This window comes from Balearica regulorum, chromosome 2 (genome assembly GCF_011004875.1).
Source record: "Balearica regulorum gibbericeps isolate bBalReg1 chromosome 2, bBalReg1.pri, whole genome shotgun sequence".
In the NCBI taxonomy this organism is placed as follows: domain Eukaryota; kingdom Metazoa; phylum Chordata; class Aves; order Gruiformes; family Gruidae; genus Balearica; species Balearica regulorum.
The window spans coordinates 152875167-152893960 of NC_046185.1; the positions used below are offsets into that span (position 1 = coordinate 152875167).

The following is an 18794-nucleotide window of genomic DNA, read 5'->3' on the forward strand; positions in this document are numbered from 1 at the left end:
CCCAGAGCGCAGTACCACCCTCCACACCTGCCCCACTAGAGCAGTTTCACCGCACAGTGGACGCCATCCAAAAATGTAAATTTATTCTTTTTCAGCACCAAGTTGTTGGGTTTTTTTTTTAAAACTTTGTTACTTGTGACTCTTTTCCCCCAAGGATGTTCCAGTGCAAGGAGGGTGTGTGGAGGGATGAGGCTGGCTGGGCTGTCCCAGACGGAGCGGGATGCTGCCAGACCTGTTTGCCCTTTTCATGTCTCCTCTTCCCCTCTACCCGCTACATTTCAAGTATTTTAGGTTTCTTCCATATTTGTACATTTCACTGTTTTCTTTTAGACTTTCAGGAAGAGCATAATCTGAGTATCATTTTTGATAGCTGATACTCAGCTATTATTAGGACAAAATTGCATGTATTTCTTTGATATTTCAGACCTATTATGAAAGGAATGGCTTTTGCATAGAGTGAACTAAACAAACACTTAAATACATCTAAACTGCAGGTGACGATTCTCTATTTAAGGCAGAAGGGATAACACATATCTATTAAACAGCAGCTTATTATAATACATATCTATTAAATGTGGGATCATTTATCATACCAAAAGCAGCAAGAATTTTACTTGTTTTAAATCAAATGCTCAGATGAGAGCAGACTGACACTTGTGGCACTTCACATTTAGGTTCACAACAAAACTGAAATGAAAGCACTGAAATGTGCAAAGTCCAGCAATGGTGGGACAGGACACCCCAAATGCTCACAAACAGTAAATAAAACCCAGACTTCTTAAAACTTTCTTCTGACCCATGAATGTAGACTCTTTAAAATATTTAGAGTCCACCAGGCATTTATAATACTTTCCCTTTTGTTCCTGTTGATTCTAGTACAAAGCCATCGTGTGGGCTGAAGACATACCACACTGTGACCCTGCTGGAAGATTAATTTCTGACCACTCAGTCAAGAGATATTATTATACTGTGTAACCATGTTTATGGCTCTTAGGGCAGCTGTTTAAAAAAACATCACCACAAAAGTACAATGTAGGAGTGTGTACACAAACTTTGAAGTGCATGGCTGCTCTCCACAGCTCCCAAATTGCTTGTTTCCGAAGTAATTCAGGCATATAAAAACTAAAATTGTTCATTAATAATCATCTGAAAAGGGAAAGGCAGAGGACGTGATAGGGTTAAGAAACACAAAACACTACATAAAGTCTCTGATTTTATAATATGTTATATGTAAAACTGACATACTCAAATTCAGCGACTAGAAACGCCAGCACGTATCTTTTAAAACATCCACTTATTTATTAGGGAGTAGTCAAAACTGTTATACAAAACATTTACATATATGACACAAGATTCAAATCAAGTTCTGGATGTCATACACCAGACAAAAGAGAACGGTTAATTTAAAATAGCCCTCAATCCTCTAGGCAAGAGAGGAGTTTTGGCAGAAAAAGAGTGGAACTGAGCCATTTTCCCCTGATACCCAGAAAGTGCCGGGGGTGGCAGGGGTCGGTCTGACAGAACACGCAGAGCTGTGAGGAGACACACAATATATGCGGTACTGTAGCACAGCATCTCTGGGATGCCCGTGTCAGCTTCTGCCTCCTGCCCTTTCTTGACCCATTCAAAATGTCAGGCAAAGCAAAGGAACAAAATTCTGGAGTAGACAGTTTGTTTTCAAAAAAGAACTAGTGGTTAAAAAAACCCAAAGATTAAAAAAAAGATAAAATTGAATTAGTTAGTATCCATCAGGTTTTGGCAGCAAAACAGAATTTCTACCACCATAAATCAATTCATTCCAAGTATGAACAGAAATATATTGAAATCAATACCTTATTAAAAAAAATAAAGTACACAGGAAATTTCTAATAAACCTTGTAAGCAATCTAGTAAATGTCTGGTCAGGCTGCATGATTGTGGGGAGAATACTTCCAACGTTAACATATAACGCAAACCTAGCAAAAATCGATGGTTTTGAGTTTCCAGATCCACCCATTCGAGTCCAGAACAAACCACGCTTGTGCTGTGTTTCAAGAGAGGCAGAGGTGCATTTACTGCACGGGAAGCGCTTGGAGCGGCAGGAGGGTTCAATTTGCTTTGACTCATGAGCAAGCTGTGGCAGCAACCCTTCTTTTCTTCTGTTTCACGGTTTTCTTCCAATCATCTGGGAATGAACGTTCCTTCTGCCCTCAAGGACAGTCCTGATACCATCTCCAGAAGACATCTCTGGTCCTTTCCCAGGCATTTCAAAGGGTGGCCATATTGTCCCCACTCTGACCGGAGACTTTCCAGTGCCCATATCTGACGAGCTTTATGATCACCCCGGCAGTGGACACCCTGGCAGAGTATGAACCATGGTGATCTTGCAAAGTTGCCTTCTCTGGACTTTGTCACCCGCAGAGTGATATATCTGCCATAATCACCACTGCCTGTAACAAGTTCAGCAACATTAACTGTACTGTCCCTGCACTCGAACCCAGAATAATCAATGGTGTCCTCCCCCCTCCCTGATTGTGGCTTTGTGTTTTTAACAGCATCACCTGCACAGACGGTATCTCCATGACACTCATAAGACAAGGAGCTGCAGAACAGGTTGGAAACACACAGCCCTACATGAGTCTGGCTCTGAACAAGTCTGCATACTTTTAGCAAGACCTCTGTGCAAAAATATTTACAAGTTCAAGATTTCTCTTTTCCACCGAGATCGCAAGTCTAACAACATCTTTGTCAAGCTTCAGCTTACAATAGCAGAAGTAACAAACAAAGGAAAAACATTTTCCAGGCTCCACCAAACACTTGAGAAAGGTGTTTAAAAGAACTGCAGTGGGAATACATACACACACACACACACGTACACCCCCCCACCTTTCGTTTCTGTAGGAGCAATGATCCCCACTCCAAACATCATTCAAAGGTTTTGGTAATATTGCTGTTACTAACAGTAAGTGTGCTTGCTATTTATTTCTATTAAAAGTGTTTGCTCCATGAAGTACGATTTATAGTCATAATGAAACCCACAGCCCAAATCAGCATCCTCTCACCCAAATTTATAACAGACATTTATAAATTATTTAACATTCACATTCAAGCCAAGTTTAACTACAGAAGAGCAACGTACAGCAATACTAAGGCACACCATTAAAGCGAGCTGTTAAACACTCCCTCAACTGTACAACCCTATGTACGCTGTGGTAACTACATTGGCGTCAAGCTATGGTGATTTCACCAGTCCTCCCAGTTTCCTCTGGTAGATGTTTGCTATGCTGATTCATAAATATTAAGTAAAACAGGACACTTAGAAATAAGAGTATTGAGACCACCAAAATTCAAACAGTCTATGCAATATCCTTTCAAAACACTGAATGCACATCCTACAGCCACCCTGCCCCATCTTCGCAGCCAGTGGTAAAGCCCTTCTGTGTTGGTTTTGCGTGGCAAGGTTTTGGTAGCCGGGGGGGCTACAGGGGTGGCTTCTGTGAGAAGCTGCTAGAAGCTTCCCCTGTGTCTGATAGAGCCAATGCCAGCCGGCTCCAAGACGGACCCGCCGCTGGCCAAGGCCAAGCCAATCAGCGCCTCTGTGATAACATATTTAAGTTATATGCAGCCAGAGAGAGGAGTGAGAAGATGTAAGAAACTCTGCAGACACCAAGGTCAGTGCAGAAGGAGGGGGAGGAGGTGCTCCAGGTGCCGGAGCAGAGATTCCCCTGCAGCCCGTGGTGAAGACCATGGTGAAGCAGGCTGTCCCCCTGCAGCCCAGGGAGGGGGGATGAGGGGGTGTAGAGATTCCACCTGCAGCCCATGGAGGACCCCACGCCAGAGCAGGTGGAGGCACCTGAAGGAGGCTGTGACCCTGTGGGAAGCCCACGCTCGAGCAAGCTCCTGGCAGGACCTGTGGACCCATGGAGAGAGGAGCCCACGCCAGGGCAGGTTTGCTGGCAGGACTTGTGACCCCGTGGGGGACCCACGCTGGAGCAGTTTGCTCCTGAAGGTCTGCACCCCCATGGGAGAGACCCACGCTGGAGCAGTTCGTGAAGGACTGTAGCCCGTGGGAAGGACTCACGTTGGAGAAGGTCATGAAGGACTGTCTCCCGTGAGAGGGACTCCATGCTGGAGCAGGGGAACGATGAGAGGAGTCCTCCCCCTGAGGAGGAAGAAGTGGCAGAAACAACGTGTGATGAACTGACTGTAACCCCCATTCCCCGTCCCCCTGTGCCACTGGAGGGGGAGGAGGTTGAAGCCGGGAATGAAGTTGAGCCTGGGAAGATGGGAGGGGTGGGGGGAGGTGTTTTAAGACTTTGATTTTATTTCTCATTCCTCTATTCTGTTTTGCTTGATAATAAATTAGATGAATTCCCTCTCTAAGTTCAGTCTGTTTTGCTCGTGACGATAATTAGCGAGTGATCTCTCCCTATCCTTATCTCGACCCACAAGCTTTTTGTTATACCTTTTCTCCCCTGTCTAGTGAACGAGGGGAGTGATAGAGCATCTCTGGTGGGCACCTGGCCCCCAGCCAGGGTCAACCCACCACACCTTCCTTGCTGCTCTCCAGTGGCCCATGAGTCAAAAGAAGCAAAGCTTGGGTCAGGTCCCCAGAATCACAGCTGGTGATTCACACCAGTTTGAATGCATCAGCCCAGGAAAAAGATCTAGCTTACTTTTGGAAAAGTTTCACCTTCTTAAACGTGCAAGTACAGTCCCTGACTTGTCCCACAAACATTAATGTGTGTGACACCTTCCCCACAACCCACCAGCATTTGCATCATCGTGAAGCTTACTACTTTACTGCTCAGGTACTCAAAAGGAAGGAAAGATGGAATTAGGATGTGTGTCCCACACACAACCCATGGCAACTTTGGAACCTTACTGCTTCCAATACTATTTTTTCCATAATGCATACACTGAATATCCTGGCACACCCATGTAATAACTTCCCCCACTGACGAGAGAGCACTCAATGATAACAACCTAAGGCTGGAAACTCCCAAAGTGCAGTTGTTAACACTATCTCCCTTGTAAAACAGCAATCACCATCCATTTGTCCTGTGTCAGAGACACTCTAGACTTTTGCAAGGACATGGCCTTGAGGATACTGCCAAGCGATTTGATCCCAGCCCTCGCTGCTCACTTCAGAGACACAGGAGCTGCTCTCGGCTGCATGCAGCTGGTTAGCCAGTGCCTGAAGCACCTGGAGATTTTCAGGCACTTGTCTGAACCTCTGATGGTCTCATTCTCATTGCTGTGAGGCTGACTGCTGGGATACTTGCTGCAGTTCTTACAAATGCAAATGAAATGAGAACTTTCCTTCTGAGGCAGACATGAGAACTCCACCTCTCAGGATCTGTGCACCATCCGTGCTCCTTGCATTAGTGAAAAGGAGGACAGCGCTTAAAAACAAAACTAAGAACCACTGTTGGAATTAAAAAACCAAAACAGTGCAGAAACGGAGCACCTGTGACACTGATGTTCAGACGGTCCTGGGAATCTAATTCCAAGCTCCTGTCATTTGCTACGCTCAGTACCAACAATTTGACTGTGAGCTATAAAAGCCCTACTTAAATCAGCGCACAAGATACCAATGCACAGACACGAGATACCCCACGATGTGCAGCAAAATTGTGTACTCTACTGCCCCACAAAATTAATGTATTAATCACAAAAAAAGTTTTGATGCTAAAGCTTGAGCTGCACCAGACACTGTGGAGCACCTGCAGCCATAGGAGCACAACACTGACCTGTGGCCACAACTTCCCCCAGTCCGAATTCTTAGAAGCAGAGCACTGAATATCATTACTCCTGGTGGAAAATAAACAGCAAAGAAAAATGCACATTTCCCTCTAAACTCCAAATAATTTTTAAAAAAATACCTTTTTTTGATAAACATATTCTTTCATACACATAGCTTAATACTTCTTTGAGGACACATACCTGTACGGTTATACAATAATCTCTTTATATTAGTAACAACATTTATAAATACAGAAACACTACCTCACTTAACAGCTAGTTTATTCAGTAGCTGTCTCATCTAAACCGTGTTATAAAAGCTAAAAAGTAGTTGAATTTTATTCTGTAACTGCATAAGCAAAAGCTTTGAGAAAAAACTTTATGACTAATTGAAATACAGGTTGTAAATTAAAAATACCCTGCCTATCCAAGAGTGTGAGAAATTGATGAAAGAGAGCGGCTGAAATCTTGTTCACTCTAATTGCCAAGATACTCCAGGGTTCTACTTAATTTATAGCTTCTTAATTCTCCTTTTTACATTAAGGGTTAGAGAAAGTTTCAAGATAAGTGTAAATGCTCAAAGTCATATTCACAGATCCACAGACTTAATCCTCAAATTCAGCCAACAATAGCAATGACAGTGAGTGAAGAAATTAAAAAATTTAAGAGGACCATTTTAAAAAAGAATGATCTCTAGAATAGAACAGCCAAGGCACATCAGAGGAAAGGACCATCCTCAGACCCTGTGATACTAGTTTGTCACATTATTATTAATAAAAAGATGAGAACACGGACCTATACGCTCGAAGCTTGACCCTCAACTAGGAAATCCCGTGAACTTTGGATAATCTAATCAAACTAAAATGCATACCCAAACCTCTCTGTCAGTCCCTAGCTGGCTTACTTTCAAGCTCACTTGCTTAAATGACTGTCACCAACTAGGAGGTGGCCTAATCCAAAGCCTGTCACGCTCGGCAGAGAGGCACTGACTAGCAAGTGCCATCAGTGGCTTTGGGCCAATGCATCAGGGCAACTCAACAGTGTGAGGCTGAACAGAGAACAAAGGGTAGCAAGAACACGTAAAGAACGAGCTCAAGCTGCAACGTGGTGCCATATATATAGAATATGTGAAATGTACATAAAAAACACATGTAGACATAAAGAACATGTAAATGATTTTGCATAACTAAATATATAGACAGAACAAAGAAAGAAAGGAGGATGTATGGGTGGTAGCAACAGAAGTTCCACGTTTACAACTTATCTCAACAATAGCTTCCGTTCAAAAGAATGTGTATCAGCGTACTTGATATAACAAAAATAATATACACATAATCTGCTAAATGGATTTTACTCTGATGCGTTACTGATGAGATCATTGTCGTCTGCCAAATCATCCACATATTTCATTAGAATACAGAGCTATAGAAGAAACATGCATTAGTTGATTAATGAAAAAACACAAAAATTGATTGAGACAGAAGTTGTTCAGTAGCATTATGTTCCTTAATAGAAAAAAGACCATCATTAAAAATTAACAAATGGTAAGTGTCTTGAGCTATTCTATCAGTGCTTTCTGTGTTCAAAGCATAGTAACGAATGGTATTCGCACACACACACAACCTAACACTACTCAAAGATTTTGCAATGATTTCTGTAATCTTTCTCACCCTGCTGTATCAGCAAAATCATAAGATTTATATTGCAAAAGATTATTGTGACATGCAAAAACATTCTGTTCCTAAAATAAAATTTAATAAGCATAAACATGGATTCAACATAGCACGCCAAAAAAATCACCCTGCTTAGTGATGACTTAGAGGGTTTACAAGTCTTCCTTTCAAAGCAAAATTGTGCAAGTGCTATCTTTAAAAATAAGCTTGTAAGTGCAAACATTTACATATTTGCAATGGATTTCTAGAAATAGCCAGTTATCACATCTAATCAAATTAGTAGATCAAATTCTACTTGTTAGGAGGGAGCGGAATGGCTGCTGGAGTGACTCAGCAGCAGCACTGTCCTGCGGTGATACAGAAGCACTGATGTACAGGCAGCAGGAGCACGGCATCTCGATGTAGGAGCTTGCGGGCACAGTTAAAATAGGCATTTACAACTTTTTATTTTCCACAGGTTTCCTTGCCTATGTTAAAACTGATAAAGCAGCACTCCTTCTGGTGCAACGTTCAGCAGAAGATCCCTGCCAGTTCCCAGAGAACTCTGCTGTTCCAAACCAAGAAAGGGGTATTACAAAAGGACACAAGTAACTGATGAAAATAGAGAATACCTCTGGAGAGGTACTCTTGTACCTCTTCAGAGCAATACAGTTTGCCTTCAAGCAACAGAGAAACTCACGTGCTCAGTCATGAACACAGAAATTTAACCCAGTAGAACTGAAGTTATCAGTTTGAATAACTTTTATTTGAAGTGGTTATCACTCCAAATTATCGGCCCTCTCTGAAGTTGCCACCCTGTGCATGAGTACTGTAATGCACACGAAGGCCTTCTGTGATGTACATCAACAGCCTCTGCCTCACTTTCTGACCACGAAAAACTAATTTTCAGCACTGTTCAGGTGAGGATTCTAACACATCTCGCCAAACTAAAGCTACTCAAAACCAACAGTGAGGATGGAACATAAATCGCAACACTTCACGTGCAACATCACCGGTGATTCCTACAACAACTTCCTGGAAAGAAGTGGAAACAACATATGGGATCGGTAACCGTTTCCAGCCACTGAAGCTTAATCTGCCTGTCTTCGTGAGTCAGTATCCCAACTTCATAGAAAATGGGTATGATGCCAAACCAAGAGACATGTCATGAGGTTTCATTCAATTATTTTCATAAACAGTTTTGATAACATTTCCTGAAAGGCATGACACAACAAGCAGAATATTATTCACACCAAGTCGCTCTCTTTTCACAACTTAAGCATTTGTAATATTTACTTCCAGCAAAAAATGGTGGAACTTTTAAAAAACAGATTTCTTTTATGGTGAGACCATCTGTTTGCAAATTTCTAAGCAGAAGATAATCTTCTTGCTTTGCCTCTCATCATTGTCTAAGGCTAGCTGAGGCCATTGACAGCTCTAATAGATAGATAAATAAATAAATAAATCACAAGAAATAAGGAAAAAATCTAACAAATAATCCAAACTACTGCAGTTTAAAAACACGCTGAGAAAGTCAAAGGAAGTGGAGTTAATTTTACAATTACAATATCTGAAAGACAGCAGCAAGTCAGCAAACAGACAAGAGATTCTTCTGTCGTATGGCTGAATCAACTCAGTAAGCAATACCACAACGTACTAAAAGTCACCATAAATAACTCATTTTCATGGTGGTCAGCCAAAACCTGTTAAACCGTGGATTGCGGCATTCCTGAAGGAATCAGGAATAAAAAAGAAAGCTTCTGCTTAGATACCACTATGTTAGCAATCATCAATGATGGGAGCAACCACAGAACCAGTACATGACATTTTAATGGAAATTACATAACAGTCTAAGCATTTTAAACTTTGCTTGTGTGGCAAAAAACTCTTTGATGTTGTGCATGTATTCAAAAAAAGAGAGCAGTTATTGACCACAAAGTAACTTGCCCCAAGATTAAATTTGATACACTAAGTGTGTGCTATTTGTCAGTGAAGAAAGTAGCTCATACATGTGACACAGCCAAGCTAATTCAGTCTTCTAATAGATAATGTAATCTTAATGGGCAACATATCCCTTCATTACTGTCATTTAACGTACTTACAAATGCTCCTGCCCCCCCCTCAGACAGAATTTGGCCATCAAGACTGCAGTGCCCTGTTAGGTAATTCAGTACTGGGCAGTAAGATGTTAAACAGTAATTGAAAAACTGTAAATACAAATTGCAAAAAAATAAAGTCTCACTTACAAAGCAAAGAGCAGGCTCCTGAAAAAGTTTGAGTGAAGACCTCCAGTACGTCAACTTGTTTTTTACAGACTACATACATAAAAGTAGACACACAACCCTCTAATTTGCAAGACATAATACCATACATAGGGATAAAAAAAATTTCCCAAATTCTAAGCATCAACAGCAGCCTGCTATTAACAGGTGCCTGACCATTTTTGAGCCTAAAGTACAATGTAGTTATTCTTCTATAACGTAAGTGATTTTTCTTTTCTGAGTCAGGGTAAAACGCTCCTTCCCAGTGTGCTGGGTGCCAAGTCCAGTCAACCATCTCTTGGCCATGCTGCAGCGAGCAGGTCACAAAACCCCACCTGACCACTGCTGCCCTGCAGCGAGACGGGCACAATTCTGTTGCTGCATTTGTCCCGCTCCACAGATTAGTTTAAAAATTGTGGACCAATTTAGGTTATTAATAATACTACATTGTGTGCCTCTAATTACCAGTGTCCACTAGGAGTGTTTAGGGAAAGCATTTAAACCATGGCTACTCTTCAAGGCATTCTCTCCACAACTATCCTTCTAATTCCTGTTCTGTTCATTTTAATGCATTATTGTTTCAAAATACAATGCTTCAAAATTGCAAATTATGTCTGGCTCAAGGGCTGATTATGAGAAATACTAGCACTTCTGCCTCTGCGTGAATAACTCTGATAATAATGAGAGAATGATTGAGCTCCAAGATGTCCAAATGATGAGAAGGGTCAATTTGAACATTTCTATTAGCTTCTTTTGTTAAATCTAACACTTTGCCAGGCCAGAGACAAATACTGCATCTGGTTACCATGATTTTTTCCAACCCTGCAGAAGTACAATTTTGAAAATGGGTACTGGTCTAAAGGCAGACCTTATAAGAAATGCTAATGAAACATAAAAATCCACCCATTTTACTGGCACTCAAGAGAGGACCAAAAAAAAAAAAAAGTTGCAAGGAAAATTTGCTTCAACACTTTCCTAGCAGAAAAGGAAAAAAGCTCCTCAGTAATACCAAGAGTCTTCATAACTCCATTTTATAACTGAAACGCTTGCTTGCATATATATGAGCATGGCATGCCTTACGTAAACATGAGCTACGACAAGAAAATCACCGAAGATGCTTGCTAAGCACATGCAACAGGCAGTGAAACGAGGACTCAGATGTAATACACCAGGTAGTTAGACCAGAAAATTGCAGTAACGTTATTCCAACAACTTAGTCTTGCAGACTTGCAACTACGCTGTATAAAATCAGCAAAGGTTAACATAGGCACACAAAAAGTTAATCAAACTACTGGCAGTTCATCTGGAACCTTCCAAAGATTAAAAACTTCCCTACAGATCTCATTACCTAGAAATGTTAATAAGTCAGTCAGCACTTTTTCTGTCAATTACTGAAAATCTTTGTTGATACACATCTCCTAGAAAATAACCTCTGTAGGGTAAATTAAGCAATAGGAGATGTCTCTATATCTTTAGCCTCATTCATATATTTACACTTACAGGAGGTAAGGAAAGCTCAGTTTCCAGCAAAGAAGAACAGAGAACACTGTGGGATCTGTGGGACACATCTAAGCAAAATATCCTTAAAGCCCAGAGAAGCGTGCAGCTGCCGTTCACTTCTCAGAGGATGCCTAGAGCACCGAACGGCAGCTCCCCTTGCTGAGCTGCAGCACCCGAGTACTGGTGGCTGTAGGTTACGGTCCAGGTTCCACAGTGCCACCTAAGTAATTTCCGGGATAAGAAATTAACTTTAATTTAAAAAAAAATAAAATAATAAAGTAGTGCCAATAGGATATTTTTACAAGGTGCGCTAGAACACCACTAAATTAAGCTACATTGAATAGCCTTGAATCTACGTTGTCATAAAAACAGGGCAAAAAGTTAATAGGTACGCTATTTTGAAAGTTTGCTACAAAGACAGGGCTAAGGCACAGGACCTAGCCTGAGCCCAGGCTCTGGTTAGTATACATCAGCATGCCACTGCTGGCTTCACACACCTCTCTCTATTCCATCAGCTGATATTCTGCCCTGCGGCAGGAAAATTTAGTTTACATACGCAGTATCTTTTGGGTGGAAAATGAAGACCGAGACTTTGCACTGCAGTAGCAGCACTGGAACAAACCATCTCTGGAGCGGATGCAACAAGACTCAGGTGGATCAGCGCTGGGAAGTCAGTTTGGCAGCGAGTCCCCACAGCAGCTGGCGCAGGGGCTTGCCCAGAGCTACCTGGAGCCCTGGAGACGCCCAGCATCCTGTCGCTGCCAGTAGTCAGAGCTTGAGCTGTCTTCATGGTAACTGTGGCTGAAATAACTATATCAATTGTGATTTACCCCGCTGATTATTTCAGGGCCAAGCTGGGAGCGGACATTTATTTCAGACTGAAAAGGTGTAGAAACCAGGACTTGCATGGGACTAATTACCAGGTGAGAGATACGGGCTGGTGGGGTTTTTTTTCGGTCCAAGCCACCATACAAATAGTTCCTAGCACAGAAGATCTCCGACGTGGAACAGCCCCATACACACTGACATTTTTGTTTTCATTTGTACACGCTCAGGCACTGTAAGAAGTGAGTGACTGGGCCTACATTTATTTAGAAACCCAAACAGATGATGTTTAAAATAAACCAAATCTTGACATCAAAGACATCTGGCTCCTGAGATGATGTTGTCCAAATGAGATCAGCTCTGCTAGTGCTCGGTGTTGCACACAGTATACAGCAATTATCACTGCCATCTTAATGTTTCTTCTGAATATATATACCCTAAAAGAAAACTTTTAAAAAGCCCCAAACCAATGAAAATGGCACTGAATCTTCACATTTTATCTTACACAAGCAATTTTCTTCCTTTTGCAGTTATAAAAGGCAAACAGAATTAGCAAACTATTTGGAGCTCTACAGACGATATCAGGACTACTAACAGTTACAGACGATAATACTGTTGGTATCATTACCTGCTCAGCAACATCGGAGAAAAGAAATACTTTAACTGTAACACTACACCTGATACTCCTGCTTGTGGTGGCACGTTGTGCTCTTAATTTCAGGACTTTAGCACTACGGGTTAAAGACAAAGATAGCATCTATAACAACATTGTGAAATATTTGAGATTTATTTGTAGTATGTTGCTGTTGAAAGGTGTAATAGCAATTCAGTTTGCATTCTAAATACTGCTGGCACACCTGGTGTTGAATATGCTAGAAGCACTTGCAATCGGTATAAAAATATATTGCTTTCATTATTGTGGTACTCAAAAATGCTGATACAGCTAAGATTCTAGACGCATTTTTTGTTAATAAATCCTTTTTTCAGAACTTTTAGAGCTAATCCATAAACTTTGTTTCTGATTAGACATTTTCTTACTAAGTACTACCTATAACAGCCTAGCAGAAAAAAAGGAAATCTACATACATTTTCAGTCATCCATCCACCACCCATCCACCTTCTGACTAAACTCAACAGCAGCATCTGGAAGCAGTAGATAGCGTATGGGTTTAGCATACAGATATTTTGTATTTCTACAACACAGGAAGAAGCACAGGACATCAAAGCCCTTCGAGACACTTGCATGGACAAGGTACTATCCCATTTCTAAAATGAGAAAACAGTTCCTCCTGAAAGCTTAAGCAACTTGCCAAACTCCAGAGCTTTCTGTATTGCAAGCACAAACAACACACTAACTTTCTGCAGATTCCATTGACAAAGCCAGGTCTAAGAAGTTAATATAGCTACTGAACTAGTAATTTCTAAGAGAGAATTCCTCTACCAATACAGCATTACCAACATACTTTCAACGTATAATAATACAAACCCTTTAGAACAGCCATGTCAGTAGTATGCTATTGTATTTGTTGAAAATAGCTAAGAGCACCAAGTAGTTCCATGAACCATACTATCTTCCTTTTCCTTTTAGGACTAAGAGGTACAAGGCTGACATCAAAAAAGCCCTGAAAAAAAGCATAGAAACTATGAATTTATCTTCTGCAGAAGCAAACATGTCAAAATTTACTGTTAATCACATCACCAGCTAGCCCAAACATACACTTGTAAAGCTAGTTCATGAAGTGAATGCGTTCCAGCAGGGTCTATTTTACAAACATCTACAGCCTTTTCTTGCACTCTTGCTTATTGTAAGTTTGCACAGAAGCAGTAAAAGTTAATATGCAATGGAACACTACATTAACTACTGAAATGTTATTGCACATCAAAAAGGTTTACTGCTACTTTGCAAACATGTTTACCTGAGTGCCATAAAACACTGACATAATGAGTCAGATCTACTGCAGTGCATTGCAATCAGGTCTTCCCACTCGTAATGTAAAAGCAGCTCCTTGATGCCAAAGTCATTCTACATAATCTCTAAAAGACATTTTTGTATATGACATACTACAACTTTGTTAGTATTTTGGAATTAGGTAAATATACCCCAAATCGTCAGTAACAGGACAAATTGCCCAGAACAGAATATACAAACACCATATTTTGTACTTGAGCACAAAGGCACCATCTCAAGAAATCCTTGAGCTGCAGATCACTGAAAGCCTGGAGGACAGATCTGGGAAGAAGTGCTATACGGTTACCACACTCTGGTACCCCACCCCTGGCAGCCGCTGCTGACCTCTGTCAGAGACAAAGTTTTGGGTACAGGGACTTACGGGGTATCATTCAACTCCGTGTGACTGTGTTCTTATGTTCTTACATTAAACTCTAGAGAATCTACTGCACATGTAAGGAATTAAAAATAATACTTTCTCCCCCTCCAAAAGTAAAATAAACTTCCCTCTTTTGTGACTGGCTGAGGTTTTACTCGATATTTGTACTTTGAGATGAAAATGAAAATTAATACAACACAAATTTTATGTTTTTAATTAAAAAAACAGGTGACATTTTCTGGTGTAGCATGAAATAGTAGAAAGGAAGATTTCTGTAGACTGTTTCTTCCCCAGTTCCAAAGAAAATAATCACCTTTTCAAGCTCAGTGGATCATATCAGATGCTATTAGGTGTCATGTCAGCCAATCAAGGTTGGTATCCTAATAGTTGTCAGTCCAAGACAATTTAGAGGAAGATGCTTGGAAGCACAGTAAAAATAACCTTTTTACAGATAACTTCTTCCTTACCACTTAGCACACAATGGGTGGCTCGCAGTCACAAATGCATGCTTGGCTGCATTATTTCCTGTATTCTTGGTGTTCAAGGAACTATGGGGGCAGTAAGTCCCTGAGGACTCACATATCAAAAAAATCTTTTAAAATGTAAACTTTTTGGATGAGAATCTTACTGTACAGCCACATGTTTTTGCCTCATGAGAAGGATAAGTACATGTTGACTGATTCGGTTTTTTTGTACCAGTGATTACTCTGTGTATCTTGTTCCTGTCTCCTCCTACTGAGGACAAATACATTTCACCAGGAGAGTGGTTAAGCACTGGAGCAGGCTATCGAGAGAGACTGCCGAGTCTCCATCCTTGGAGATATTTGAAGCTCAACTGGGCGTGACACTCAGCAAGCTGATGAAACATTGAAGCTGGACTGCTGTGAGCAGGGACTGAACCAAGCAGAGATCCCTTCCTGCCTGAATCACTCCAGGAGTGCAGCAATCTCAGTATCTCTTCAGTTCCTCCTGATTCTATTATTTTTTTACCCTCCAGAAGAAGTCATCAACGAATTCAAAGTGGGGGAAATACTACCTGTATACCCCATTGGCATTGTGTTTCTTATATTTCCTTCTCTCTTATTCTTTCTACAAAACTTTTGTTCCTCTTATTTTTCCCTGAAACAACTTAAAAGCCTAAATGAGCCCTCTGAATTAATGCTTTATACCCACTACTTTCTTGCTACATTCAGGGAAATGCAGGGGCTCACAGACTATTTCTATTCTATTCTGGAAATCATACTGTCTTATACCCATTTTGCCATTTTCACTGAATTGCTTTATAACTCTGTCTTTAATGACTATTTCTCTGCCCAACAGTAGGACACGTGGAAATCCTAAGAGGAGGCATCAGCCTGCCAACGCACTGCGAATACAAATCGGTGCTCCCGAGAAGTGAAACACAGTAGTAAGTTGGAGCTTTGCCTTTCCGAAAAGGATCAGCTGTCCTGCAGCTGCCAATTTAAGTACCTCAAGTAATTGTGACTTAATAGCCTATGTCATCTTCAGCTATAAAAATATATTAAGTTGCATCAATTTTCATCTAAGACAACATTCCTATTCCTGTTTTTAAAAAGGCTTTTCAAAGAAGACTCTGCTTTAAAAACATAATCTACAGCATCTGTAATGTATACCAATGTACAGGTGCTATCAGTTGCAAATTAAATCTCCAAAGAACATTTCCAACAGATAATGAAACAAATGTCATTAATAGAGCTTTTCATCTGACAGATCCCTCACGTCTCAAGACACTGTTTATTTACCATACTTTGTTAGGGACTAGCACACTGCCTAGTTAGTCTTCAATTATCACATCAGGTGGAGGAAAAAATCCTATTTCTATACGAGCTAAAACTGAAATTGACTTTGAATCTCTGAACTGTCAACAAATTCTTCTCTGAAAAGGCTTGCTTTGCAGAGATTATAAAGTAGGTGTCATCCTTGACACTCGCGTTCTATATTCATCCAGCAGGCCTGGAAGGGAAGCGCCGCAGAACGCCGGGCAGGATGGCAGAGGGCTCAGCTGTCACGCCGCCTGCCTCCCGCACTTGCTTTGCAGGCAGAGACGGTGCTGTAGGTGTCAAAGGTTCTCTATTTTAACTCGCTGACAAGCAAAGGAAGAATACTGAGAGAATATGTTAGCAGCCACTATGAACTCGTCTCTAGTAACAGGTCATCCTGACACTTATTTCTGGATGTTAGAAACAAAAGCCTTGATTCTATTCAAATTAAAAAAAAACCCACCATACGATATACCCTCATCAGATTTACAAATTCAAGATTTACTTTGGGAAAATCCAGTGTTAAGAATACATAGAGCAAAGCCCTGCTTTCTGTCAGAATGACAAACTAGAAAGCCACATACGATTATGTTAATCTCTCACTTCAAATCTCCCTCACACAATCGCGTACCGCCGCTCTCTGTGGTTCATTTAAAAGTCACGGAGTTTCCTGCCACTTAATGAAGCTGCATTCCTTAAATCCCTGACAGATTTTGTGAAGTTGTTTGGTTTAGAAAGACGAATTTGCCATTCCGCTGCCCCGCGCCCCAATGACATCTTAGTCAAAAGCCGGTGTGTTTGGGGCCGCAGGCAATGAAACACATTTCCTCAAGGCAACCGATTCCTCCGAGCAGAAGAAAATGGGAAGACAAAAAAGTGTGGAGAGGAAGGAAGGAGCATGGCTTGCCTTTCCAAAAAAGAAAAAGCTATTTTCAATCAAGCTTATCTCTTTCAGTCCCTTATTTACTTTTAATTGGAAAGAAGGAAGTGAAGAATATGAAAATGCCTTGAAAGACATTTATAAGAGTCCTGGGTAATTGGCTGCATCAAAGATGACAATTTGCTGCATGGTTGATTTCATTCGAAAGGCTTTTCTGATTCTGTGCGTCCCAGAGGCTGGACGAAACTTTGCAAACGGATCAGGACAAAGCAGCCCAGAGCAGCGCAGGAAAGACGGTGCCATTAGCAGTATCCAACTTGCAGCCAGGACAAGGACTGCGCTCCTCCTCTGACACCTGAAAAAGCATCGCACTTAGACCTGCATCTAGGACTGTGGCGGGCTGCACATTTTCTAGCTGGTAGCAGAAGAGGGGAAGCAGATGTGGACTTAATGGCAGTCGTGCCAGCCGGCTCATAGTAGAAGCAGGCAAAAATGAGAGCACAAATAGCCCCAGATTCCATTTACCTGAGCTACGACCCAGCTCAGCTTTTCTGGTGAAAGTCTCAGCACAAGCACCGCAAGCTGTCGGCGACATTCTCTGACGAGCGTTAGCAAACCCAGGCCCAATTCAGTGTGAGAGCAATGAGCTTCCAAGTTGAAATGATACAACCGACAGGTGTTTAAGCAATAACCTCTATATTCTAAGGCTCAAGGTTTATGGTGTTTTGTGCTGTGAGCACAGCACTAAAGAATAAAAATATTTCCAACTTTCGGAGCTCGTTCCCACGTTTTCTATTAAGTCCATACATCAGTAAGTGTCATTTACCAATACGAACTCCTATTAGTCATGCTTCCAAGGAAAATGCCGTTATTGCTGCTTCTTAAGCTACTGAATGATGAAAATCAGATCACAGATTTTATTTTATCGAGTTTGAGGTATTTGCCAGTCCTGTTGATTAGGGTATAATTCAACAGTATTTTACACAACTCAGATACCTTTTTGTCATGTGCCTGCTTAAAAGTCTGAAGGTTGTTATTAAATGAAAGAGAAAGAAGGTAATTACTAAATCAATGGTATAACCCTTGTGATTTGCTTTGCATCTCCTCACAGACATTACGATGAGAAAACTTAAATGAAAACCAGAGTAGGCAATACAAGGAAGTCATGCAACAAGCAACAGAAATCCATATAGGTTATTCTCCCAAATGCCCAGTCAGAGGTCTCAGATGGTTAATGTGGTTGAAATGCGTAATTCAAAGCTACAAATAATATGTTTATGAATCTGGACATGTCCAGTGCACCTTGGAAGCAGCTGGGGGGGGGGGGAGGGAAGAAAAAAGGCAACAGTATATCTGATTTCAGCTAAACAAGGTTGCAAACTAAATTATCTATTTCCTCTCACAGAACTGGAAGATACAACACTGCAAAGCTCCCAGTAATCATTTTAAATGTGGTTAAATCTAATTAGGATTAGATTTTAATAGTAATCTGGGAATATTATATTTGCATTGGCTATCCAGTGCATTGATTTACCCACCTGTATCCTACAAAAGTTAAGATAGAAATTAAAGTTCAGTTACCATACGTTACGACTTTACATTTCCATCAGCATTACAGGTCAGATCTTGAAATACACAGCCTCCAGTACTAAAAACACCTATGCACATGATTAATTTTAAGCATGCTGTCTTGTTCCACAAACTTCAATACACAGTGCTTATGCTCCCTGTTGAAAAATTATGTTTATGTGGGACCGAGATATTCTTACAGTAGAAAATTTACTTATTTCATATAACATACTTATCCACAGTTGCTTCAAATTATATTACAACCATTTCATAAG

At 40.9% G+C, this 18794-nt stretch overlaps 1 protein-coding gene across 18 annotated transcripts in view; it reads right to left on the reverse strand.

Moving 5' to 3' along the window:
• The window catches only part of PARD3 (par-3 family cell polarity regulator), a 463724-nt gene that overhangs the window by 121245 nt on the left and 323685 nt on the right, over window positions 1-18794 (reverse strand). The window contains exon 22 of one of the 18 annotated variants that reach the window (XM_075746544.1): window positions 116-2429. The exons of the other annotated variants lie outside the window; for them this stretch is intronic. Within the exon in view, the coding sequence (XP_075602659.1) occupies window positions 2420-2429 (10 nt within the window). The 3' untranslated portion in view covers window positions 116-2419. Of the gene's footprint in view, window positions 1-115; window positions 2430-18794 lie in introns of those variants that run through there. 18 annotated transcript variants of the gene reach the window in all.